The sequence below is a fragment of the Filicampus tigris genome, chromosome 14, assembly GCF_054856515.1.
Source record: "Filicampus tigris isolate MCC_2025a chromosome 14, RoL_Ftig_1.0, whole genome shotgun sequence".
NCBI classification, from domain to species: domain Eukaryota; kingdom Metazoa; phylum Chordata; class Actinopteri; order Syngnathiformes; family Syngnathidae; genus Filicampus; species Filicampus tigris.
In genome coordinates, this window is record NC_141230.1 from 8,828,497 (window position 1) to 8,854,889 (window position 26,393).

Here is a 26,393-nt window from a genome sequence, read left to right on the forward strand (position 1 = left end):
CAAACTCTTTGTCGTTAAAGGGTGGATTTTATATATGCATTGAACATGAAATATATGACACTGTTCATTGGTTCAATAAACACGTTTTGTGTCATACAGCACAGAAAGTGTGTGGTCCTGTGTGCCCCCAAGTATGCTGATTGAAAAATTGTGAACCCCTCCATCATTTAAGTTGCCCATCCCTGGTCTATAATAAAACCCACTTCACTTAGGCAGTGTGATCCGGTTAATAACGAATTAAATAACAGTTGGGTTGGGTGTAATTAGTAAAAAGTGGCCACAATAGGGCCAAAATAAGTATAATTTGACATAAACATTCACATAACTTGATGTAAACATTGACATATTTAAAGAGCTGATAGGAATTTCAAGATGAGACAATCACCACCTTTGGGAATACGTAGTCATTATATTTGCATTAGCATAGCTAACAAAAAAATTCAGAAATTAATGAATTCTCAGTCGTGTAACTTCCAGTGAATCGTGGTGTGGCTGAGGTCTCCCCCTGGCGGCCGCCGTGATGAAGTGAACCCGTGACGCTGTGCGTGCTGCAGTAGTGTGTTTGTTTCCGCTGCCGTCAGTAGCGACATCATGGAGACCAAACCGGTTATCACCTGCCTCAAGACCCTCCTCATCGTCTATTCCTTCGTCTTTTGGGTAAGTCAGTCCTCTCCTCACAATTGTGTTGACGTGTGCTGCTGTTGGACTTTAATGTGCGTGCGTGATAGTGAGGAGAATGGTGGTGGTGATGATGATGATGATGATGATGATGATGATGATGATGATGGGGCGGCTAATAGCTGCAGCATCACCGATTGTTCGGATGTAGAAATGATCCACGGTCGTTCGTATGACGCTTGAATGGATGCCAAACTTGCTGCGAAGCTCGTCATTATTTGGGCGTCAAGCGGGCCCCTGGTTGCGGCGGCCTCGCCGACGACAAACGTCATCACTGTTCCGAGTCAACAAATGACGTATGTGACGGTGCAGGCCTGGCGCGCGAAGCCTCAGCCGCACTTTGGGTCCATGGCCAAAAGGGTGTGTGCATGTATGATGCGGTACACATACTGTGTTCTCTCACAAGCGCCAATTATCATGCGTGTATGGCCCTGTGAAATGCGTGTTGCCATGGATACATGCATGGAGCACGTATGTTACTATTAATGCAGTATGTGTGACTATATTACATGCATAAAAGACTAGATCATGCGTGTATGAAGCACATATGCAAGACGCACGCGAGCAAGTGTAGATGCATGTATAAAACAGTTTTTTTCTCAGAAAACACAAAAATCTGAACCACATTCGCATTATCTTATATTTATTGATAATTTCATTACAGGCGTAGAATTGAAGGAGTTGTTATAAGGATGCAGCCGATTTTAGCAGCGGTGTCCAGCACAATGAGATGTATAAGGCAAAAAAATAAAAATGTTTACGTCATTATTTTAAGAGGCCGACAATAAGTGATGCGTGCAAAGTAAATCATGTTATATATATATGTATGACTAATTTTATGCAGCATATATGACTAGACATATGAAACGTGTGATTGAATATGTTAAAGTATGTGTGACTCTGGATATATTGGTAAAATTTGATTTTATGATGTAAAAAAGTATTAGACCTTGATCAGTCATTTCAAAACGTTTTTCTACTAAGATGACCAATAAAATGTAATGGAAAAACATACTGAAATTTTGGGGGGACAACCCCAAAGTTTGCTGCTGCCACCACCTTGCTCATGTTATGTGGCGGCGTTCTGAGTTGTGTTGTTCTGCGCCAAACTGACCTGTTGCAATCATAGCCACAAAGTATTACCTTTGTTTCATTGGACCAACGCATTTTCCCCACAAGCATTTGGTGAGATTTCAAGTGTCGCTACCCAACCCTACTCTATAGCTCAGACCTATGAAGAAGATGGATGATTGTTTTCACGTGCACTAAACAGTTAGTATTTGCCAGAAATTCTTGCAGCTCTTTCAGTGTTGCTGTCGGCCTCTTGGCAGCCTTACTGACCAGTTTTTATTCTTGTCTTTGAAATGTCACCAATATGCCATATTTTCTGCACTTGGTGATGATTCCGTGTTTTCCGTGGCATATTTAATGCATTGGAAATTCTTTTGTACCTTCCTTCTGACGGATACCTTTGAACAAAACGATCGCTGTGATGCTCTCTGTCGATCATGCCTTGTGCTGTAAGATGTGACTGTAAAAATGCCAGGAATAGCCTACTAGAACAGCGACAACAACTTTATTTAGGGTTAATCAGAGGCATTTCAAATGGTTTGAATGCGATTGGTTAATTCTGAACACAGCCACATCCCCACTTATAAGAGAATAAGTATACTTTGCCACCATAATATCTCAATTGCATGCTCATTTCTCCTCCACCACAAATTATTTCCCCACCTTCAATTCAGATATTTTGGGTCACAGAAAAAAAAAAGTTTTGAAATAATCTTGGTCCAACTTGGCATTTGAACCGGGGTATTTAGACTTTTTTTTTAAAATATACATTTACTATATGTGACATAGATTCACAGGTATAGTATAGATAAAGTAGGAAGCCTGAAGGTGTATGCCTGACCATCCATCCTTACCAACCATCTATAAAGCATTATATAAATAAACATAATGAATATGAAATTTATTTACAATATTATTATAGTAAACCACATCGTGTTGCCACTTATTGTTGGATTTAACACACGGAACTCAACACAAGTTTTTTTATTTTTTATTAAATCTGATCAAAATTTCAATTCTCTTCTGGCCGCGTGTGCCATGCAAGTATGATGTAAGCACAAGCAACGAAGTCAATGCAATACTTTTAGCAGCAGTGACAACCAACTATACTGACTCGGTCTTCAGCATGGAATGGCTTAGACGTGCTGGCCTCCATGCAGCCATGTGTCCGTGTCACCAAGCTTTTATATTTAGTCAGGTCGGACATTCGCGCTCCGAGACGTCGGCCGCCTCGGGTTTCGCGTGCGTAGAGAGGATCGCTGTCACTGGCTCGTTTTTCGGAACCCCGGAGGTCGAGGCTCGCCCAGCTTTTGAGGCCCCGACGCCGGGCCTCACTTTTCACTGTCATCGGCTTGCAAATAACGTGTCGAGTGCGAATAGCTCGGCTTGTTGTACGTCTCGCGCAGATGGAGCAGGTGGTGCGTCGTGTCCTCGCCAGCACATTTTGTCATCGCACCTCCTGCTTCTTTATTAGGGAGGGAAGAAAGCTGACCTCCTTTAAACTCTCCGACCGAGATGGCCAGCGTGGTGTTGAATTTCAAACAAAAGTGCAGTGGGGGTTGGGCAGAGCCAAGGGGGGAGGGAGTGTGCGGTTCCCAAGCTGTTTGGAATTCACAAGCCGACATAACAAGTTGAGAAGCCCTCGTATCCTCTTGGACTTGATTTCCCGTTGGGCCTTGAAAATGAACGCTCCCAACAAGCCACTTGTGTGCAGCGCGGACAGGAAGCAGGAAACAATTTATCCGCAATCACCAAGGCCATAAACAGAACAGCGAGAGCATCATCATCAAGAGAGACGATGCGCTCCCTCAGAGAATCACCATTTATAGATGAAACTTGTTATAGCGAGAAAACACATCCACACGCAGCCATGCCTCTTGTTAACTTGAGATTTTGCATTGCGTCACGTAGCACTTTGCCATTAAAGCAAAGACTGCAGGGATGGGCACATTTCTACGTTCATTTGTTGAATAATTCATTAATTGTTGGTTTTAGTCATTTTTACCAGTAGCAAAATAAAAGAATGATAAAAATAATGAGCTGTATTTTCATGCCCAGCGCAAGTGTAGCGCAAAGCACGGTTTTAAGCGACTCTTCTCATTCTCTTTTAAATTCAGCGCAGGAGAGGTACGCGGTCTACATGACGGAAGCAGAAACTGACTCGCAGGAGTCCATGCAGAACATGGACGGCCGCGAAGTATGCTTATAAGGAACCACGAGCAGATGTCCACTTGTGAATGATGGAAAGTTGGCCAGGGTATCGCCAGAGTTGGGCATTGTTTGAATTTGGGCAATTTCGGTTCCAAATGATTCTTGATTCAGATTTTTAAAAATTTATTTAATTTAATTTTTTTTTCCCCAAACACGCTTAACAAGACTGCCTACCTAAACAAATCTAAGTACTCTATTTCCTCAAATAGTGGCCATCCCTCAAGTAGACACCATGCCTCAATTAGTCTACAGGTGCACCATGCACTTAAAACAAATAAGTAGGACAAGGCCAATTAATCAGCCGGCCAAATCAAAAGGCATGTGTGAGCCCTTTAAATTTGTTTTGCTTTACATATAACATTACATATAAACACTTCACAACATACGACAAATATGACGTTCAAATATCCCACCCCCGCAAAAAAATCTGCTACATTTAAAAAAAAAATTCTCTATTGTAAAGTTGAACAAATACTAAAGTCCGACGTATTGCAGAACAGTCAAATGTTCTGCCTATAAGTCATACCTTAATTGTTGTAAGCATTAAGATTGACCAAATAAGCTATTTATTATATATTTTTGGTGTTGTTTAATACACTAAAACCGCCTCTGTACTAATAAATAGCAATGTGGAAAACACTGGAACCGTTGCACTAATGCACAAATGTTTGCTGTATTTCAACAGTATAGTTGCACTTTGCTTTGCTGGCTGCTGCCTTAATCATATCATGTTGACACTCATCTGGAAATCATTGTCCTTGTCAGTGCACGTGTGTTGATAAGAAAACATGCATGCGTGGCTGTTTAACAGCTGTACAAACGCTTGTTATTTTCACCCCCGACCATCCGAGATTGAAGTGCAACGTTCTCTTTTTTTTGGGGGGGGGGAGATCGTTCAGCCAGATTCTCAGCATGCAGGCCGGAAGGCTGGTGTTGAAAACAACCTCTGGCGTCGGATGGTTTCTGTTCGTGCTCTGCCAACAGGGCAACAGTGTAAACGTTGTCAGTGAGCGCTGACCTGCACAAACTTGTTTGGATGGAAATAAAGTATCGCGGTCCCTTCGAAACCAAACGGCCCCAAAAGCAAATCTTGTGAAACTACAACTCAGCGACACATATTGCCTGCTCCGTTCTTTCATCCAGCACACGGAACATTTACATTATCAAAAGTCCTGTAATAATTGTTGCTTAAAGCGGAAGTCAACCCAAACATATTTTTTTCCAGAATGTGTTCCCAGCAGGCCCACTAGTTGAAACACGGCATTCTGATTAATTTTGCGTTTCTGGAATAAGAGTTAATCCATTCGTTTTTAGCTGTCTCGCGGCCATTTAGTCTTCTGTCGACTGAAAATGACATCACAACTGCTCACAACGACCAATCACGGCTGACCTGTTTTCTGAATCTGAGCCGTGCTTGGTTGTTGTGAGCAGTTGTGATGTCATTTTCAGTCAACAAGACAAAATGGCCGCCCCCAGAGATGGCTAAAAACGAGTGGATTAACACTTATTCCACAAACTCAATATTTATCCGAAAACCCAATTTCAACTAGTGGGCTTGCATAGAACATATTCTTGAAAAAAAAATGTTTCCGTTGACTTTACGTACTTTTTCCCAAATATATTTTAAATTAAAATTTATAGATCTGTTTGTATTTTATGTATAGATTTACTTTAAATAATTAATTCATGGATTTATTGTAAAGTAATAAATATTAGCAATTAATTCATGGATTTATTGTAAAGTAATAAATATTAGCATAATGAAAACATACAGGAAATGGACCTCTCATTGTAAAAAAAAAAATTTTTTTAAGAAAAAAAGTGATATAATTATACAATATAATTACATGAGCAATACTATTATTATCGGCATGTACAGTGGTAGGTTTTTTTTGGGTGGGTTTTGTTTTGTTTTGTTTTTTGTCAAAGTTGGTAGTCGGAAACGTTAACAGAAGCCCGTTTAAAATGATAGTTGGACCGGCCTATAGGCGATTACTTTTTAGTCCGGCCGGACAAAATGGCAGATAACGGACGGCGGAAGGGTACCCCGGCTGTAGGCGGAAGACAAAAAAACGGACCGCAATTTTTTTAGTAAAATGCCCAGCGCTGTGAAAGCGTAATGGTGAATGACTAGCATGAAAAGTTTGTCAAGGGTTTTCTGTTCCCTCTCCATCACATGTACGGCAGGCTACTTCAATATAGTTTTACTTTATTTTAGTTTATTTAATTATACAGTCCTTAACTTACTTTACTGTTGTTGTAGATAGAAATCTCATCTGGACAAGTAAGAAATGTAATTATGCCACCACAGATGATAAGTGATGGTGAAGAGAAAAAGTGTGAAAATAAGACAAGAACAATATAAAAAAATTCCATGTTCATCGGGTGTCTTTAACAACCCCAGTTTATCATGGGGTGTATGTGCTCGGCTAAGCGTAGAATTGATTATTTTTTTATTATTATTTCGGTGTTTGTCGTATTTTTATTTTACCAAAATTACTGTCATTATTCCCAAAATTGCTTAACAAGGAAAAATAATAATAAAACGATGGCTTAAAAATCTTTGATATAGCAGGGACTGTATTTTACAATGGCTAACGTTTCTTAACAGACGGTTCAGAATGTTACTGCTAGTTAACACTTTGCCAGGACTTTTATTAAAATTTTTTGATGATGGCTGGAACTAATCAGCTTTATAATATATCCTATGGGAAAGAGGTTGTCAATTAGACGAACTCGCAAATCAACCAGAATGGGTTGTGTTTCATTTTGGATGTTCCTCTCTCTTTTTGTGGCTTTAAAGACCAGGTTGACCTACAGCCAAGAGGGAACCATTCCCAGGCAAGGACCCGCCACTGTTCCACCCTCGCTGAATCATTTTCCACCAGAGCCGAGCCTGTTTTTTTCTCTCCTCTCCGAGGGTTGAGGGAAACATTTTGTACAGACGTCTCGCTGTCAAGTTGCGTTGACAGCGGGAAGGCAAGCTGCCTGCTCTTGGAAGGTTTAGGATGACGGCCCGCCGTCGCCCGGGGGCGGATCATCATCGTCGTCAGCCAACCCTCACCCCACCTCTCCCTGCCGCATGCCGGGAAAGACGTTCCCAGCCGAGACGCGCACGCCGCCGCTTCATTCAGCTGCCTCGCACAACGGCGTTCTTTTATCCGCTGCCTTCATTTGAAATGCTAAGAGTGGCGCAACAGGCGGAAGCATCTCGCGGCGGATCAAAGCGACGCCTTTGATCCGCCGCCATTCTCTTTCTTCGTTATTCACGAGGCAGGTGATCGCTATCCTGCATGCTGCATAAACGCATCCCCCGTCTCTAATTGCCCCCCTTTCTTGTTCCACCTTGATCCGCCTCCATGCTGCCCGTCTAGAGGGAGTTGGGATTAAAAAAAACAAAAAAACGCTTCCCTTTCCTGCTCACGCCATCATTTTACACACGGATTCCCAACCAAGCTACTGCGGCACACTAGTATGCCGTGATTAGGGGTGTAACAAAGACTGATTGGAACCTGAAAATCGGTTTTGATTGAAATTGTATGGCAGCGTGGAACTGCCAATGTGGAGTAAACAGTTTGGACTGGGCTGTGTCCTGCAAAGGCGTTCGAACATCTTGACGTATTGTTAAAATGTAGGCTAAAAAAAAACGTTTAAAAAAATTCCCATAATGCCAAGCGGTATTGACTTGCGCATACACGATTGTACACCACAGCCTCTTGACAGGTTCACGTTGTTTATAGAAAATGCTGTTAATATTGAATGTTGTTGTCTACATCATATAATTATTACAGTAAAAAAAATCAAAGGTAATGGGGATATCAGTCATTTTTTTTGCAGTTCCACGCTTCCATACACAGCTCAGCATTTTACTAAAAATTGAGCGTCCGTTATTTGTCATCCATCTGCAGCGTGGCTACCCTTCCGTCGTCCGTCATTCTTGGGGGGGAAAAAATAGTACCCGTCTATAGGCCGGTACTCTAATTTTAAACGGTCATTCATCGGCGAGTCTGACTAAACTTTCACTCACACCTGCGGATAGACGAACCAATCCGTCACGTTGACGGAATGCCCAGCTCTGACCATACAGTACCCTGTGGCATTATGGGGAAAAAAGCTATGTTTTTATAATTTGGCCTACATTTTACTCAGAGCTGGGCACTTGACCCTTTTTTGCCGGTCCGGCCGCGACCCCCTGCCCTTATTCATAAAAATATGATCCCCAGCCCCATTAAAAAAAGAAAACGTGCATGACGCCGCCACGGGAGAGATGCTAACGGAAAAGGTTTATTTAAAGATCATTAGCTGGCTAATTTACTATTTACTATTCAAATATGTGCTTACTTCCATTGCGAGCCCTGGGGTTGGTTTTGTCGTATTGTATAATTATTTGGAGGCAACACAGACGACAAGAAGTCTGCAAGCATTCAACAAGTTACTTATTTATTTTTCACACTTTCCCTCCTTGACAATTCCCGGCCTTCAAAATAAAAGCATTCCAGCAAACCACTACACAGCAGGTTTGCTACGGAGTATTTCCGGAAGTAGGGAAGACGCCAGAAGAAGTGCATGAACTCCAACTTGATGTGGCAGCTTCTTCCTTGAGTGCTGCACGCAGCTTAATATACTCCCGGACACAAGTTGTTTTGAAACAGTTGCGTTCCAAGTTGGGGGGTGTTGCTTCAAAAAGACAACGACAACAATGGATATCGTGCTTGATACAACCATAAAGGGATAAACCATAAAGATGACTAGACGAAGCATTTAATTGTATTGCGAAAACGATCTGGAAGGGGGAGCGTGGGTGGGTTCATCCCTACTGAGTAGCTACTTTACGCACACATACGTGACATAACACCCACGCAGCTGCCAAACTAATTTGCTTTGTTTGCAGCAGCAACGAGCTGCGTGGAGGGAAACTGTATGTCATCGCAACATATGACATAATGGACCGATCAGAGCAGCATCAATTCCTGATGTGTGCGTAGCATGTGTTGCAGACCTGTCGCCAACAGCACAACGGCGGTCATGTGAATCAATGCAGCAGTTGTCGCTTGCGCCGACGCGGGAGTAGAAAGAAGCCTAATTAGAAGCTTTTCACCAAGTAGGCTGAGATGAAATTTGGCCGCCTCGCGACAACATCACGCGCATGAGGGCCGATTAGTGGGCCGGACTAAAATCCACCTCCGGCCATGCTTAGTCCAGCCCTTTTTCAAGTTTGTCAGCCCCCACCCCCCGCCCTAAAATGGGCATCCGGCCGGGCCGGAGGGTTCAACCGGTCCGGCCCCGCGACGGACTGCCCAGCTTTGATTTTACTAATATGTTCGAGCTACTTCATTAATACATTTTAACTACTTTGCAGTTTGTTCGAATGACTTCGCAGTATGTCCGAATGACATAGCCCAGTCAAACCTGTTTACTCCTCATTGACAGTTCCACGCTTACATACGAGTCCACTTTCAAATCGAACCACCTGGGAAGCTTATCAGACACCCCATCTTTTGACATACGTATCAAATCATCTTTTATTGGAGAGATGCAGACCCCTAGCCGTGATAGGTCATCAGGTTAATCTATCTATGCCAGTGACATATAGTGTCAGACAATATGTCTTTTTCAGAGCTGGGCAGTCCGTCCCTGGGCCAGCCCGGCCAGATGCCCATTTTTGGGGCGGAGGGGTGGGGGGTGAGAAATTTTTAAAAAATGGCTGGACTAAGCATGGCCGGAAGTGGATTTTAGTCCGGCCCACTAATCGTCCCTCATGCGTGTGACGTGCTCGCGAGGCGGCCAAAAATCATCTCAGCCTACTTGGTAGAAGGCTTCTTTTTAGGCTTCTTTCAAAACAAATTGTGTCCGGGAGGAAAATCAAGTTGCGCGCAGCACTCAAGTATGACACTGGCACATCATGCACTTCCCTACTTCCGGAAATACGCCGTAGTAAAACTGCTGTGTAGTGGTTTGCTGGCATGCTTTTATTTTGAAGGCAGGGACGTGTGAAGGAGGGGAGTGTGGAAAATAAGTACAAGTAACTTGTTGAATGATTGGAGTCTGTTGGACCCAAATAATTATACAATACGACAATACCAACCCCATGGCTCGCAATGGAAGTACGTACACGCCGCTGGGTTGTTGTGTCTTTCACAACTTAGTAACTTGGAAAAGCCTCGGAGCTCAGCTTCTTTTTATTGCGTAAACGGCATTCATTCACAGACGAGTTGAATGACTGATAACACTTGAAATTATAATCACTCTGCGCATGTCGCGGTGCACTGAGGAAATCACAGAGCGAATAACTACGCCTGGAAAAGTAGGTCCATACACTACATGGGCAAGTACGTGAGTAAGTGGCTCATTTGAAGCGTGTCTACAGCGTGTTTGAATAGTAAGTTAGCCAGCTAATTGTCTTCAAATAAACCTCTTCCGTTAGCATGGGGGGGCATCATGCACGTTTTTTTTTTTGGAGGTCGGAACAGGGCCGGGCCGACAATGTTTATGAATATGGCAGGGGGGTCGCGGCCAGAAGGGTACCCAGGTCAAGGGTGGAGGGTTGCGGTCGGACGGGCAAAAAAGGGTCAAGTGCCCAGCTCTGGTCTTTTTATATGTATGTATCAAAATGTGTTAGATGACAGAAGATGCCGTGAACTCCCACTATTTACTGGGGATAAGGACTCAGCCCTTCTGTGAATTGTGACAAGTGATGCAAATAATTAAGAATTATACATAGATGCCACAAGATGGCGTAACAGCACTTAAAACAGATGATCGTAAATCATCCCCACCATGCATCTAGCATGACACAGCCATGAACCAACGTTACATAAACAACCGTATTTAGTAGCTAAATTATTCACAAACAAACCACCTTCACATGAGGCTCATCATTGGCTAGCATACTAGCGTAAATAAGACGCTAGCACAAACTGACATGATTCACACATTGGTTGACATTTTTGTGTGTTGCTGTGCCATGTGTCACTGTCATGAGATCTTTTTTTTAATTTTTTTTATATAAAATGGATGTCTAGTCTCAATAAAGGTTGGGAAACAATGTTTTAACACACCTCTTCCTGTCCCACACTACAGATCACCGGCGCTATCCTGCTGGCAGTGGGAGTATGGGGCAAATTGATGCTTGGCCCTTACATCTCGCTGATCGCCGACAACTCCACCAACGCTCCGTACGTGCTCATCGGCACCGGGACCGTCATCGTGGTTTTTGGCCTGTTCGGATGCTTCGCCACGTGCAGAGGAAGCCCATGGATGCTGAAGCTGGTAAGAAGCGACCAACCCACCATATAGAGTTTTTTAGAGTGAGTCTGCCATTTTGTAATGCCTGTTTGAATATGTTGTGAGTATATAGTGCCCCTAGTTTAAAGATGTCAAACTCCGGCCCTCGAAGGCCACTATCCTGCAACATATCCGATTCAAATGATGAGCTCATTAGCAATCTCTGCAGGAGCCTAATAACGATCCTGATCATTCGAAATGGGTATGGTTTTTTTGAGGGGGAGGGGGTATTATATGCATCATACATTTTTTAAATTAATGGTCCGATTAATCGGGATTCTGTATATTTTTCTGCCTAAAATCGGCATCGGCAACTAAACATCCATATTGATCGGGCCCAAGAAAATACTGTACAAACAGTGTACTAGTACCTCTGTTTTACAGTAAATAAATCCAGTTTCTTTCCACGATAACACTTATCTCACAATATGCATCAATAATCAATGTCCCAAGGTGTACATTATACAGCCATCGCTCTCTGTAGGTGTAAAAAGCAGGATTGGCGATGATTTGACATTCAACAAACTTCAGCAGAACCGAGCTGAAGTACTTCCTGTTTTTATTTTTCTGCTTTCAGATTTACACCAAAATTGTGTGCCACCATCTAGTGGTTGACAGTGGAATTACACCCAAAATAAACAGGAGACACGATAAAAATAATTACAAACTGTAACCCCGAAAAAAGAAAGTTAATGATTGGGACCCAATTACCACACCTTGACACCAAGATTTTTCAGTGGTGTAGAATGGCACTGCATCACCCTGAAAAACTGTAATAGTGATATCACTGAACCAGCTAACCAAATTATCAGGAAGCTCTCAGAACTGAGCATTATCTTGCTGCCCAGCGAATGTTTCTCACTTGAGTTTTCTCTCCCTGTGTGTAGTATGCCATGTTTCTGTCACTGGTCTTCCTCGCCGAATTGGTGGCCGGGATTAGCGGATTTGTCTTTCGTCACGAGGTCAGCGTGCGTTCCATTTCAGCGGCAAAGCCTAAAAGTGTCAAATCCGTAGCCATTCGTGTTGTGATGATGTCTGATGTCACATGTCGCAGATCAAGGGAACTTTCCACAGGACATACACCGACGCGGTCCTCAACTACAACTCTGAAGACGAGGCAAGCCGCGCCGTTGACAACCTGCAGAACAGAGTAAGCCTCACATGTACAAGTCTGGTTTCAAAAGGGCTGCATAGTTTTACTTCATTTTAGTTTTAAAATCAGCTCAGCGTGTTTGCTTACACTTGATTAGATCAATTTCCCGCAAATCAAGTTAAATGAGCAGATGCTAAATACGCACTAACCACTTTTTAAAGATACCCAATACACTTTCTTTTTTTCTTTTTTTTTTTTTTTTACTTTATTGCATTTTGTGTATACGCGCATTTGTAGCTGCGCTGCTGCGGCGTGTACAACTACACCAGTTGGTTCGGCAGCGTGTATTATCCAACCAACGGCATTCCCGCCAGCTGCTGTGTGAACTCCTCGGACTGCAACCCGCATGACCTCCGCAACGCAACCGTGGCCCCCAACAAAGTTTATCACCAGGTCAGCATTGCACTTGGCTTTCACACGCGCGCACGCACAGCTTGTATGGGATGTTTCACTGTTGTGTTGTTGGTTGCGTGTGTGTGTGTGTGTGTGTGCGTGTGTGTGCGCGCAGGGCTGCTACGAGCTGGTCACTTCGTTCATGGAGACCAACATGGCCATCATAGCAGGCGTCACCTTTGGCATTGCCTTCTCACAGGTAACATGGACGAATGAATGAGGGCCTTAAAAGACTCCTTTTTTAAGCTTTTGATTATTTTGATGTATTCTTTTTTTAATTGTACATGATGAGGATTTTTATGATTCAGATTCCGATATTTTTCAGAATAAACTTGGCTGTCTTAATTTACCTATGTAAGTTTTTGTTATATTAATGTTTGATCTTTTCAGCTAAATTATGTATTTATTGTGTTGCGTTGTATGTATCGTGTTTATAGACCATTTTCTTTGTATCAAAGCGTTTAGCTAATTTGAGAAATTTAAAAAACTTAAAACAAAATATTTACTTTTGTTCATTGTTCAGTTTGTGGAAAAGCTATCATCTACTTTATTCATTTTTAATTATTTTCTTTAATTTTATCACATTTCCTTTTTAAGTACAGTTGAAACCCGCTAGTCGCGGTTCTGCACCCTTAGATTCACGGATTTTTGTTTTCAATCTTGTGGGTCATTTAAATATGCAGACGGGAACTCTGTGGCAGTTAGGCATTGCCCAGCTCCACTTATGTATTTGTTTGCTTTTTTCTTTGAACTTGTTTCATACCTTGTGTATTTATTCTTTGACTTTTCTATTGCACTCATACTTAGATGGTATTTTTAGTTTTTACCTCATTTATGTATCCATTATAATGCAATATTTACTTAGTGTTTAAAAAAGTGTGTACTGTATCTACCTCATTTATTTGATTACCTTGTTTGATTTGAACTCATTTCACCTTTTCCCCCCCAGGAAAACACATTCATTCTTGTACTTTCTTGTATTGCTTGTGTTGTCCTTGAGCTAAAATTTAGTTTTTATTTTTTTGTCTTTGTTTCAGCTTATTGGCATGTTGCTGGCCTGCTGTCTGTCCAGGATCATCACAGCCAACCAGTATGAGATGGTGTAACTCACGTCACATGGCAAGTGGGAATGGGGGGACTTTTATTTTCAAATAAAAAAAGTCCTTTGATTAGTCTTCTTTTGCCATTAATAATACTCTTGTCTTTTCAGTGAGATGAAGAGAAGATCACGGAAAGACACAGAGAGTGCTTTCTTTTCTTAAATCATGTTAAAAGAGCTCATTTTTTTGCCTCCCTGCATCTCTCTGCCTGTAACGTGTACATCATGTACAACATGTAGGTCAGATCACGTAAGCATCATTCCCACTCACCGCTCTGTGTGCCACACAACACATTGTCACACTGGCACTGACTACGCTGAAGGCTTGCTTTTTGCACACACTGACACTGACGACCCAGTGCTTTAATAGATGGATGTAATTTGTGTTAGACGTCGCCATTAATACGGGTACTGGACTCGGTATTCAAGGAGACACAATTAGAGACTTTAATATGAATCTGCATCATAATCATACAGTAGGGGGTGCTGTTGCACTGCAGTCTTCTTTTTCCCCACTCAATGTGTGAACATTGCACACGGGAAGAGTCGTAGGAATTATACGAGTATTAGGACCACACCTCGAAGAAAATCATACAGTCTTGAGGGAGAAAACTGCTTCTGAAGCTACTTTTTAAGTTTAGGATAAATGAAATTGTATTTTTTTCAGAAATCAAAGCAGTGTTATGTGAATGAGCAACACTTGCACTTTTAATCTGTTTTAGAATTAGTGCTTTTTATTGCAATTTTATTCTTGTAAAATTGTTTGTTTTTCATTATACGTTTTGTGCATTGGGATTTTTTTGTAATTGTGATTTTTCTCCTAATTTTAAAACTTCATTCTCGTAAAATATGAATAAGTAGAACTTTATAAAAAATTACACATTTTTCCTTTCTCATAATTTCAACTAAAATAAAAAAAACGTGACTTTTTGAAAAACTACTACTTTTCTCATACACCAATTTGTATCATGAACATTTTCTCATAATTATGACTTCAAAGAATGCTAAAATTGTATTCTCAAAATTATGACTTCCCTTTTTTTCTTGTAATATTGTGAATTTTCATCTGACTTTAACTAACTTTACTTACTTTACATATCCAGCTTGTTTTCTTGTCATATTAAAAGTTGTTGTTTTTTTATCAAATTTTATACAATTTACTACTTTTTTTTTAATACTAGACTTTATTCCCAACACATCACTTTTCTCTTAAATTACAATTTTTTTCTGACTTTCTTTGAACATAATATTGCATCTTTAGTTTTGTTTAAAAAAAATTAATCACAAAAAATATTTTTTTCTTGACAGTTCTGACTTTATTTTGTAATATTAGACTTCATTCAAGTAAAATTCTTATTTTTTTCCTCCAATATTGTAACTTTGTTCTTATACAGGATTATAAATGTGTTCTCATGAAATGACACGTTTTTCATGGATTCTTCCGACTTTATTCTTCTAACATAAAGACCGCTTTGCTTGTACTGTAACACTACGTTTCAATTGAATTTCGATCCTCAGAGTGACATGTCGTGTGTGGCGCATCAACCAGTTGCTGCTTCGATCATCATCATCATCATCATCATCATATCTGTAGATATGTACTGTAAATGTAATTTATAATAATGATGTAATGTTTCATTTTAATATGCTAATTGGCCGTGTTTAATCTGCTGTTTAGCCGTAAAGTATTTGTTTGCACTGACTAGCAACTAGTAGTGGCTGATGTTCTAATGTAGACTTTTAGTAGAGTTTGGCATTACAGCTTCAAAAAGTGTTTTTCCCCCTCTTTGAATTTTTTTTTTAAACTTCTGAGTAATTTTACTGTGTTTTCTCTAGATATTCAGTGGCTCATGAGTTCTATTTGGTATTTAGTGGTGGCTTAATTTTTTTAAACTACTTGCTGTTGTACATTGCTTTGACTACATGTATGTTTTATCTTGTACATACTAAACAAAAAAAACTGTAATGCCATCAAGCTTGCACATGGGGTCACCACACACGCACACACTCAAAAACACCATATTGTCTAATATCAACAACGTCACCATCAGTGGTCTTATCAATAAACTGACATAGTGGAACATTTCTTTGGTAAAGTTTGGTCATTGCTGGAATAATGTAATTATTTTGGGGATTATGTTTGACCTTTTTAGCTAAATGAAAGAACAGTTATTACATATAATTTCATTTTTAAAACGGTAATATGTCAGGTTGTTGGTATGTCCTAGGAAGAGAGGATTTCAACATTAAATAAAACTATTTCCCCATATTTGAAAAATACATGCATTGTCTTGTTTATTTTTCCATCATATAATATATAAAATGCATATATAGTTAATAAAACAAAAGATGTATTCAAATATGTGGATATGTATTGTATACATTAGAAAACCTGCACGGGTAATGTCAAGTGACTTTTTAACATTCTTGGCAGCCATATAATTGTAAATGTAAGTTAACTAAATGTGATTGAAATAAGGTCAGTCCATGTCTATTACAAAAATATTGCATTAGTGCCATTGTGTGGCAGCTTGGGGCCAAGAAATTTAATTGAAGTGAGGGGAGTCACGCAGCACCATCTTGCAACACATACTGTATAAGCAATTAAAAACCTTTAGCGAGGGGGCGTGTCATTGGGGGGGCGCAGCTACTTGGTGGCCATGACCCTGACTGTGGATAGTATGATAAACAATGACACACACATTCACGGCCACCCATCACTTAGGTGTTGCGTCCAGAGCTGGCCCATTTTTGGGACGGGGGGCGACAAGTTTTAAAAAAGGGAAGGGCAGAGGTGGATTTTAGTCCGGCCCACTAATCGTCCCTCATGCGTGTGACGTGGTCGCGAGGCAGCCAATGTTCATCTCAACCTATTCAGCGAAATGGGCAAACGACCAAAATTGTCTCCGAACGCTTCAAACGCGCTACTAGCTACACAACTGAGCGTACTTGCTTGCATTGGGAATGCCCCGGTGGGAAAGTTGTGCACTGCACACGTTCGGTCTGCACAGCGGGGAGAAGAGAAGGAAGAAGGAGAGGATAACTGAGATGAAAAAAAGGAGAAGGAGCACTTGGACCGCGGGAAATTTGAAACCTGAATGCCGCAGTCGCTTCATTCGCGCACATCGGAGAGGGGAGGGGCTTTGCTTGGTAGTAGACAACGACTGGCAAAACAAAACAAAAAGTTTTGACATCGCAATTAAGTGGCCAACACTGTGCTAAAACTAATGCAAACAATATTGCCGTGTTGGTAAAATTAACAGCTGTAAAATAAAGAAAGTAAAAACATAACAGGTATAACAAGTTCCTCACTTATGGTTCTCCAAGTCTGGTCTCTTTTTTTTCTAGTCCCGGTAGTGGAAACTGGGCGTGTCATATAGCTCGGGATGTCCACAAACCACAACGATAATCTTTTCCTTCATTTTGCGCTCTCCACACAAGAGCCGCCGAGTGTTCAGGACGCTGTGTGTGACGTTGTACTCCCCGAAGTTGATTGGCTGCCGCGAGGCGAAGAGGGAAAAAGGTTCATTTGTTTTAGCCGTGCCGAATGGGCGCATTTTCTGTGCTTCGCTCCGCGTCCCACCGCTCCAAATGCATCATCTGCGCCACCCCGCACGCAACCGCGCCCGCCCGCGCGAATTCCATTGACTTCAATTGAATCGTGCCGCCAGATTCAATTAAACATTCACATGTAGCAGCACCGAAAGTGCTCCTGCGCGATTTGTTTCTCCACACACGGACTGATGGTCTTCCAGTCGGCGCTCTGGAAGCGGAGGGGAAACCAGTGAGCCAATCAGCAACCTGAAGGGCTGACCAATGGAAGTGCTCCCTGGACCAGGCGTCTCCGCCCATCCGTTCAGAGACTAACCTCTCTGACGTCCGCTGCATATAAACAATGACTGCTGTTAAATAAAGCAGTTACATTACAACTCTCGACTCGCTCACTTCTCCCACAAATAATGTGTGGTAGCAAACGGTTCGACAAACCGTTAACCCAGAAGTGGGTGCCCATGAGGTAAGCGGATTTGAATAGTAAATTAGCCAGCTAATGAGCTTTAAATAAACCTCTGCCGTTCGCATCCCTCCGAGGGCATCATGCACGGACGTTTTTGCGTTTTCGTTTTTTTTTGGTGGGAGGGGGCGGACCGCTTTAAAAGGACTAGAACGGACGGGGTCGGAGGATGATCATTTTTATGAATAAGGACGGAGGAACGAGGACGGTAGGGTACCCAGGTCGTGGACGGTGGACGGAGGACGGAGCGGCAAAAAAGGGCCAAGTGCCCAGCTCTGGTTGTGTCACCCTGGCCAGCCACTGAAGAATATCTGGCTTCGCCCCTGGTGTCATTTACTTAGGGATTTCGCTATTCCCAGCAGTGCCCCTTTAGCACTGTATACACACACACACACACACAACTATGTGGCAGGCCTGATGTAGGCCCCCGGGCCTCCAGTTGGACACAGGTCCTTGGGAGTCAAAGTAAAGCAGCCGGTCACATGTAGTACCGCAACCGTTCGCTTGGAGGCGCTGCGGCTTCAGGGGAAAACGTAACGTCCGAGTGAGAGAGAGCGGGAGAGAGGAAGAGAGCGAGCGAGGGTGACGCTGCGCGGCGCGGCCTGCATCCGTAATAAGGTCGGCAAAGCGGCGAGATGATGGGAAGGAGAGGCTATTACTCGGCGAAGCCCGGGCTGCTCGGGTTCGCTGCAACCTCGTTACACAAATTACCGGCGGAGCGGCGCGGCAGTGGGTCCGCTAATGGAGCGTGAGTGCCGCTGGCTTCCGCCCCCCAGCCCCCCAACCACCGCCCCCGTCTTTCCCTTCTCTTCTGCCCCCCCCCCCCCCCCTCCTGCCTGATAGAGGCCAGAGGGAGACATTCACCGGGGAAGCGCTATTAGTCTGTCTTTTAATGTCTCTCACGCGCGCACACGCCAGCGCAGCGGCCAGTCATAATCAGCAGCAGCATAACAATGAAACAAAAATGTACGTTTAATTTCAGTATATGCTGTCGTGTGCATTTATGGAGAAAAAATGGTGATGGCATTGCTTACTCTGATGTCTAATTAGCGAGGAACACTATTTAGGCTAACGACTACAGTGTTCCCTCCTCATGTAGTTATTCACCTATTTGCAGATTTTGTTTACCTATCCTGTTACTTCCTGAAAAACTCACTTCACAATAAGCAGCAGTTTGGCAAACAGTGAACCGTTACACATTGTATTTCAAAACAACCAAACAACTGACAAAAAGAGGCCCGCTAGCTAGCTATGCAATGGAAAGCTCCATTGATATGCTAACAATTAGCATTAGTGGTCATGGTTGACTGATTTTGCTGCGGCTTCCTGAGTCCATCCATCCATCCATTATCCAAACCGCTTATCCTCATGAGGGTCACGGGCGTGCTGGAGCCTATGCCAGCTATTTACAGTATTTGTGAAACTATTTTTCATTTGTGTCTGCATGATTGTATCAAACTGGAACCCGCTAGCCAAGGCAGGCACACCCGAAGGAGCAGTGTCATGAATTTGATTGCAGCAATGGAATTATTAACATTTTAAGTATTTCATTATTACTCTCTATTTTGTTTATTAGTAATTTTTATAGTTTTATTATCACTGCAATGCATGCTTCCTGTTTTTTCCCCATAATAACAAAGGCAATTGACTTGGGCATGCGCATACCCCGTAGCATTATGGAGGAAAAATGCCGACCGGAAATCCTACATTAGAGACATAATATGAAACAATAAAAAAAAAAATATATATATATATATATATATATATATATATATATATATATATATATGAATAAACAATGTTTTTTACGCACTTAATTTTCAAGCGTATTGGTATAACGTAGGCCAAATGCTAAATAATAATAATAATAAAAAGATTACATGCGTAAGTCATTATGGGAAAATGCCATGTTTTTAGCATTTAGCCTACAGGAACATTAGAATGTATTTACAAATATATACCAATATATTTTTCAGTCAAAAATGTTTACTCCACATTGGCAGTTCCACACTTCCATACTAATTCACAAAAACAATAAATGGGCGAGTTATTCAGGAAATAATGGCGGATAGGTTCAAAATGGAAAAAAAAAAAATCATGAATGCCAAATTTTGGGACCATTTAAGTGAAACTGTATAATTTGCCACTCCACACTTGTTGATCTCTCACAGCACAATGGTTGAGAATCACTGCTCTGTAAGAAAATGTTACGGGTTTTTTCACCACAGTACCATTTGCTGAATTTGATGGGGCACTGCTCAACTTTCCCCTTAATGCAAAAATGGTGGCAAAAAAACCTGAAAGGATCATTTGATTCCATTTGTCCTAAGTGTGTGACAGCTTTAAGAGGCTGTTGTTGTGCAGACGACGTCTTTATTATTTAACGCCACCATTAGGTGTCGTTTAGCGGCGTCCAAAGTGATGTAGCGGCGTCTCTTTGTGTTCGTGTTGTTGTCGTTGCCTCTAATTGACGCTCGCGCCTCCAGCCTCGCCGCTTCACGAGACACTTTTCACCGAACGCGGCTCCTCGTCTGCGCCACCTCTGCCGCTTCCTCCCTCCCACCCGCCTCTTTGAAGCCTGCGGGATGATGATGATGACACCCGGCGTAATCGCGGCACGACGCGACACGCTAGTAAGAAAGCCTTCGAAACGCACGTTCCGGGTTTGGCGGCTGCCTTCGACACCACCGCCTCGCATCCCCCTGTGACAAGTGCAAAGGCTCAGGGGAGAGGGGGTTTAGATTGACAGCCCTGTTGACAGGAGAGCACGGCTCGTGTGTTGATGGGATCTCGGCTCAGGTGCAGTTCAAGACCTCGAGACTGAATGAGGGGCATACAGACGACGTTTCCCGGCTGTAATGGAAATTTAACACAGCGGGCTGTTACATGTGATCTGACAATGATGTCTTGGTGAAGCAGCATGTGGCTCATTAGCCGAGGCCGAAATGAAGCAGAGATTTGAAAAGTGCATTGCACTACAGTGCGATGTCAAATTGAATTTGATTAATTGTTCAGCCAAACTGTACACTGGTCAAAATAATGCTGTGCGGTACCCACATACCGATTTTTTACATCTTGACCAATTTTGTTTTCACGTCACAATCACGAGTCTATGGACTGGCTGATCTCAGTGATGACCACACATTTGCTATTTGCATTTGCAGATTTGCTATTGTAAATATCGAATAGGTTTTGAACAGGTTTATCATTTAAAGGGAACTGTAAAAACACATCTTTTGACATTTTGGGCTAAAAATGTTAGTTTGTACAAAAAAGCAAGCAAGTTGTTTGCAATTTGCTGAGTTGTTTTCCCTTATAGCTTTAAGTTGGAGGGACAATACAAAGGACAACAATTATGTAAATTCTTATTTCTTTGTTGTGAAATGTGGAAAAGACAATTTTCACAATAGCAAAAAAAAGTATTCAGTTGAAAATTCCATCAGTTTGTTGCCCTGAAATTCTGAGTTCACACCATACATTTTTTTACAGGGTATTTTCAGCATCGCCACCATTGCTAAGTTGGTCCATTTTTGATTTTGTGCTGAAGAAGGTATGACAAAACCTACATATGGATTAGAGATGTGTACGTGTTTGTAATTTGCGACAAATTCAATTAAAAAATTGTTTCACTGCTTCAGGGAAGTTGACACAGGAAACAAGTAAAACTGTTTTTTGCGGCCTATTTATAAAGCACAGTAGCCACCAGATAGTACATTTTTATTAGAGATGGCCAGCTGACTAAATGTATCACTATGGGAAAAATGAACGATCAATTAGTCTATTGTTATTGTATCAATGAGAGGAATATCCCTTGCTCCTGATGCTGCATCATCAGTAGGTAAATGAGGTACAGTGTGTGAAGCGCTTTGAATACCATAGGTAGATAAGTGCTATACAAGTGAATGTTCTGAACTCCCTTGTCCATGCCAATGTTGTATAGTGCAGATAGAATAATGCATCCCTCTTGTAGATGACATTGTGTTGTCCTTGAACATATTTTTTTATCTTGTTTAGAGGGACTCAACAGCGCCTCTGCTGGTAGAAGCCAAGTAATGCAGTTATATGGCCTCTATTGCTTCAAGATGAGTTAATCAACAATCAATTCCCCACAATCGACGGAATTCTTTACCATCAGTTGGGTGTGTGAAATAAATTAGCGTAATGCCATTCCCCAGTAATCTTTGAAAAAACTCAGCCACCGAAAGCCAGTTTCCTTAGCAACATGACATTTGGTAAGCATGAAGAGACCCACAAAAAGTCTCAGAAGTCATGCCTGAAAAAGACACAAGAAGTCTGCCATTTTGGTTTGAAGTGGCCATTACAGAGTTATTTTGGCCATTTCTCTGCGGTCATTGAAAAACGAGCAAGTCCGGGACATTTTCTCTGATTGCTACCAAATTTCAACCACCTATAGCAGACATACTGTATATGCAATGTGGGCAAAGTGTGGCAGCCAAGTGTTGCCACTAAGTTCTCAATAAATCAATACCGCAAGGCCATATCTAGTCCAAATGTCTTGTGTGTGATGAAGAGATTCATTGGCAGCTACTACTGGCAGAATTGTAAAGAAGCAGTACCTTCAGATATTGAATTCAGTCCTATATCCCAACTTTGGCGAATTGGTGTTTTTCTTTTTTAATGATTCTTTTGAATGAATAGCCTTTTTGGTGCTGTCAACATGGCCGGAAACTCACACATTTTAGCAAGCCAAGTGTCGTGGGTTAAAAAAAAAAAAAAAAAAAATAGGGGTCAGGACCCTCGTGAGGATAATTGGTTTGGATAATGGATGGATGGATGGATGGAACTTGACTCCCCAAAACTCACTCAATAGTGCCCCCTGGAATGTTGACATGTGGCAACAGTTGTTTAATTTTTTACATTTCGTTGAATTGTGGCGTTACTGTGTGCTTGTTTAAGAACAATATTATAGAGCACTATTTTCCTCATTAAAAAACACCTTCACTGAATGGGGCGGATGATTTTAGATTTTTTTTTGCGTTACAAGCATGATCACGGAACAGATTACACTTCTCAAGCAGCACTATTGTTAGAATAAAAAATTCCTAAGGGGAATTTAGCAAATGTTTGACGGTATTTTTTTCATCAGATGGAAATGTTCACCTGCACATGTGTATTTTTTTACATTCAAGAGATAATATAGATTTCAATTATGGCTCATAACAAAATTATTTAGACACGAGCCATTTACGTCATGCCTGCCAGGTAGTAAGAACCTTTACGGCTATTAATAATACACACGAAACAATAAAAATCATAAAAATACATTCCATTCCTAACTGTTGACTAGTAGTTGCAAGCTCATTAGCCAGCAGTTGAAACTAATGTCTCGAGTTATCCAAAAAAAAATCTAACCAAATTATTCGATGATCATCCTTGGGACCTCTTTGACCTCCAATAATTAGGTCATCTGATTGTACTTGAGATAAATGAAAAATGCTGAGAAAAGACTTCTGAGAAAATGTACTCGGAACAGAAACTCACCCAGCAAGTTCTATTGACATTCTCCCTTTTCTTGCTCAGCAACAATTTTGCGGAGCTGATTCACTCGCGAGTATCTGGAACACGCTGTGCCCATCTTTCTGCTGTGGATTGTTGTATCGACCGCGCCGTCTGCGCTATGCCGGTCGTGCCCTCCCCGCTCTGCGTTTATGTAACAGCCGCCATACAGCGCTATTTTAAACTTCATTCACAAGCAGATGTCCCCCACACACCCCCCTACAGACACACATACAGTGCAAAACATGTTTTCATGTTGTGGACAAGAGCTCAAATTTCAAACATGTACTTTGTGCTTTTGCTAATTGTGGAGTGCTTCTAGTAAAACATCCTCTTGTTTACCAGAAGCTACTTTAGCTACAGTGGGGTACACACAGTGTAGCCTACGGGCCAAGGCCAGCAAGGTCATTACTCATTGGGAGCTCTGACCTACATTTACAACCTAAATTCTAATATTTGCTCTACGAAATCATATTCATTTCTTCTCACCAGGCTAGCTATAGCGTTTCTCTTTGTACGGTAGATTTCAGCCTCTGTGTGTTGCCATGTACGTCAATGGAATCTGCGCAAGGCCTTCCGAATCAGTAGTGCTGGCCGATATAACTTAAACAATATTAGCAATAAGACTGTTACCGGTACTTTACCAATCAGATTTCAATTTGTCCTCACGGGGCCAGTGAACAGTCCCAGTTTGACGTCCATATTTTTTCATCCTCTGATTGGTTGGTCAGAGCAACAGCTGTTACATCTTATTTCGGCTTGAAAAACAAACCTGTGGCGATCTGTACTCATTAATTACATTTAATTATCAGCATCTCTGGTGAATATGATGTATTTTGGCACATTATTCGATACATATTGATTCTAAACTGCTCCAGATACTGTTCGTGGCACAGTGGCATGCTGTTATATTGCGTTTTTGTATAATTAGAAATGTGACAGCATTGGTATTAAGAGGTGGATTAACTCGGGTAAGTCCTCACTGAAGGCCCAGGTACCAAATGTGTATCCCTGGGTACACACGCACTGAAAATTGGGCCTAATTTAAACAAGATTCCTCCCTTCTGATCATAGTCAGAAAAGGCCTGATTATCAAATAACTCTGAAAGATTATCCACACTGATTATCCTAATGTGGGGGTGCGTTATGACTGATTTTTACTGTCTGCTTTGAAACCAGTCCTGGCCACCGATCGTTAATGTTATACTTGTTTGACATTTCTGATCAAAAATCCTTTCGTGCGTCGTCAACACCAAGTATGGTCCAGCCACAGAGCCTGTGATTGTGACGCGAAGCCGAACAACAGCCAATTAGGAAGCGACTTGAAGCTCGACACAAAGAGAAGAGCAGCTGGCTGTGTTGTTGTTTCACATCTGGTTTGGGGAAGGAGGATTCGCGATTGTGTGTGGTGTGATGTGTGTCACTATAAAAGCAGCAAGAACACACTTCGGCATTGGTTTTTCCCTTGCCTTGTGTGGTCTGTCACATTTTAAAGTACGATGGTAATGTCAAGGGTAGTGGGGGATATTGTCAAAAACGATATATTTTCCAAAAGATTTTTCATACAATGTCGGAGTCTCATCTTTTTTTCCCTCCAAATGTTGCTTTGCTTTCTCAGCTGCTGTAAGAGGCTGCTTCAGGGCAACAGCGGGGCATTTTTGGCGACAGCAATGCAAATTCAAACATTTGAAAACGTGTCTCAAAGTGCAGGTTTTTGGAAATTACACTGTTAGTGTTTCAACGTGAATGTTTAACAGGGGATGGATGATGAGCCTGCACGAACATTTACGCTTTCTGTGGCTCAAGATAACGACAAGTTTTCATTCATCACGGCAATTTTGTCAGATGTATTTATTTTATTTCACAGAGAGCGCAAGAGAGGCTGTTTACATCACATAGACAATGGGTAAAAACTTCCATTTTGGTCATTTATTTACAGTACACAACAACAGTAATTCAAGCATAAAAATATTTTAAAATGTGCACGTTTTTTAAAACAACACCATCAGCATTTACATCCATCCATCAATCTCCTGTACCACTTATCTTCATAAACTCTAAAATGTTTGTGAAAAAGGACAAAGTTGTACATGCCTGACGTTTGCATTTCTCAATATAATGACTTTAAAATTTATTTATAATGAATTAAATACGTATTTTAAAAATGTATATGTTTAATTAATTTATTTGACAACAAATATTAAAAGATCGTCAGTCATTATACAGTCTTTTTAAAATTGATGCTTACAACTCGGTTTCATTGTACAACGTTGTTACATTGTTTCACTTTCACAGATGCAAAAGCTCCAACTGCCGTGATAAGAGCTATTTACACAACACCAAAAAGAAGTAGTATCTGCTGTTTTGGCTGTTGCTTGAAACGGCAACCTCATTTTAAAGCCCGAAAATGCTTATCCAGCAACATAATGCTGGAAAAGGAGAACTGACACATGTCGAATCTGTTTTTATATGGATTTAAACAACAACAAAATATGGCAGACAGTTACTATTTAAAACACTGTTGTTGATCTGCTCTGCCTTCCAAAAGAGTTTGCGACGCAGGTTTTCCATATATTGCTGGAATCCGGTTCACACATAGTTTTTCATTATTTGTTTTTGAAAATACTAAAACTGTGTGAGTGTTCAATCTGAACATTTGAGCTGCCATAGATAGGGCCATGTGAGTACACAGTATGCTGGTGCACAAATACTGTCATCAACGCAGCTAAGGTATGTGGCTCATTCATCACTCAAAATATGAGATTATGTTCCTGCCAATTAGTTAGCGGCATTGCCAATACCCATTGGCAGTGCTGTGGAAGCGAGTCCTACATGTGAGAGTGCAACGCTGGGAAATTTTCATTTCAAATACTCTCGAGCATTGGGCCACAGACCGTAGGTTGCCCACCCGTCATGGGCCCAGCCGACCCCAAAGTGATACCACAACTTCCATTCTTCATTGTGCAATAGAAAGA

The 26,393-nt window shown here is 41.6% G+C and overlaps 1 protein-coding gene across 1 annotated transcript; it reads left to right on the top strand.

Moving 5' to 3' along the window:
- The first annotated feature begins 491 nt into the window (after nt 1–491).
- On the top strand, nt 492–15,972 carry tspan7 (tetraspanin 7). The gene is made up of 7 exons (XM_086051999.1): nt 492–657; nt 11,041–11,229; nt 12,132–12,206; nt 12,299–12,394; nt 12,635–12,790; nt 12,906–12,989; nt 13,828–15,972. Exons 1-7 carry the CDS (start codon nt 592–594, stop codon nt 13,894–13,896), a joined length of 735 nt encoding a protein of 244 aa, XP_085908125.1. The 5' UTR covers nt 492–591; the 3' UTR covers nt 13,897–15,972.
- The last annotated feature ends 10,421 nt before the right edge of the window (nt 15,973–26,393 follow it).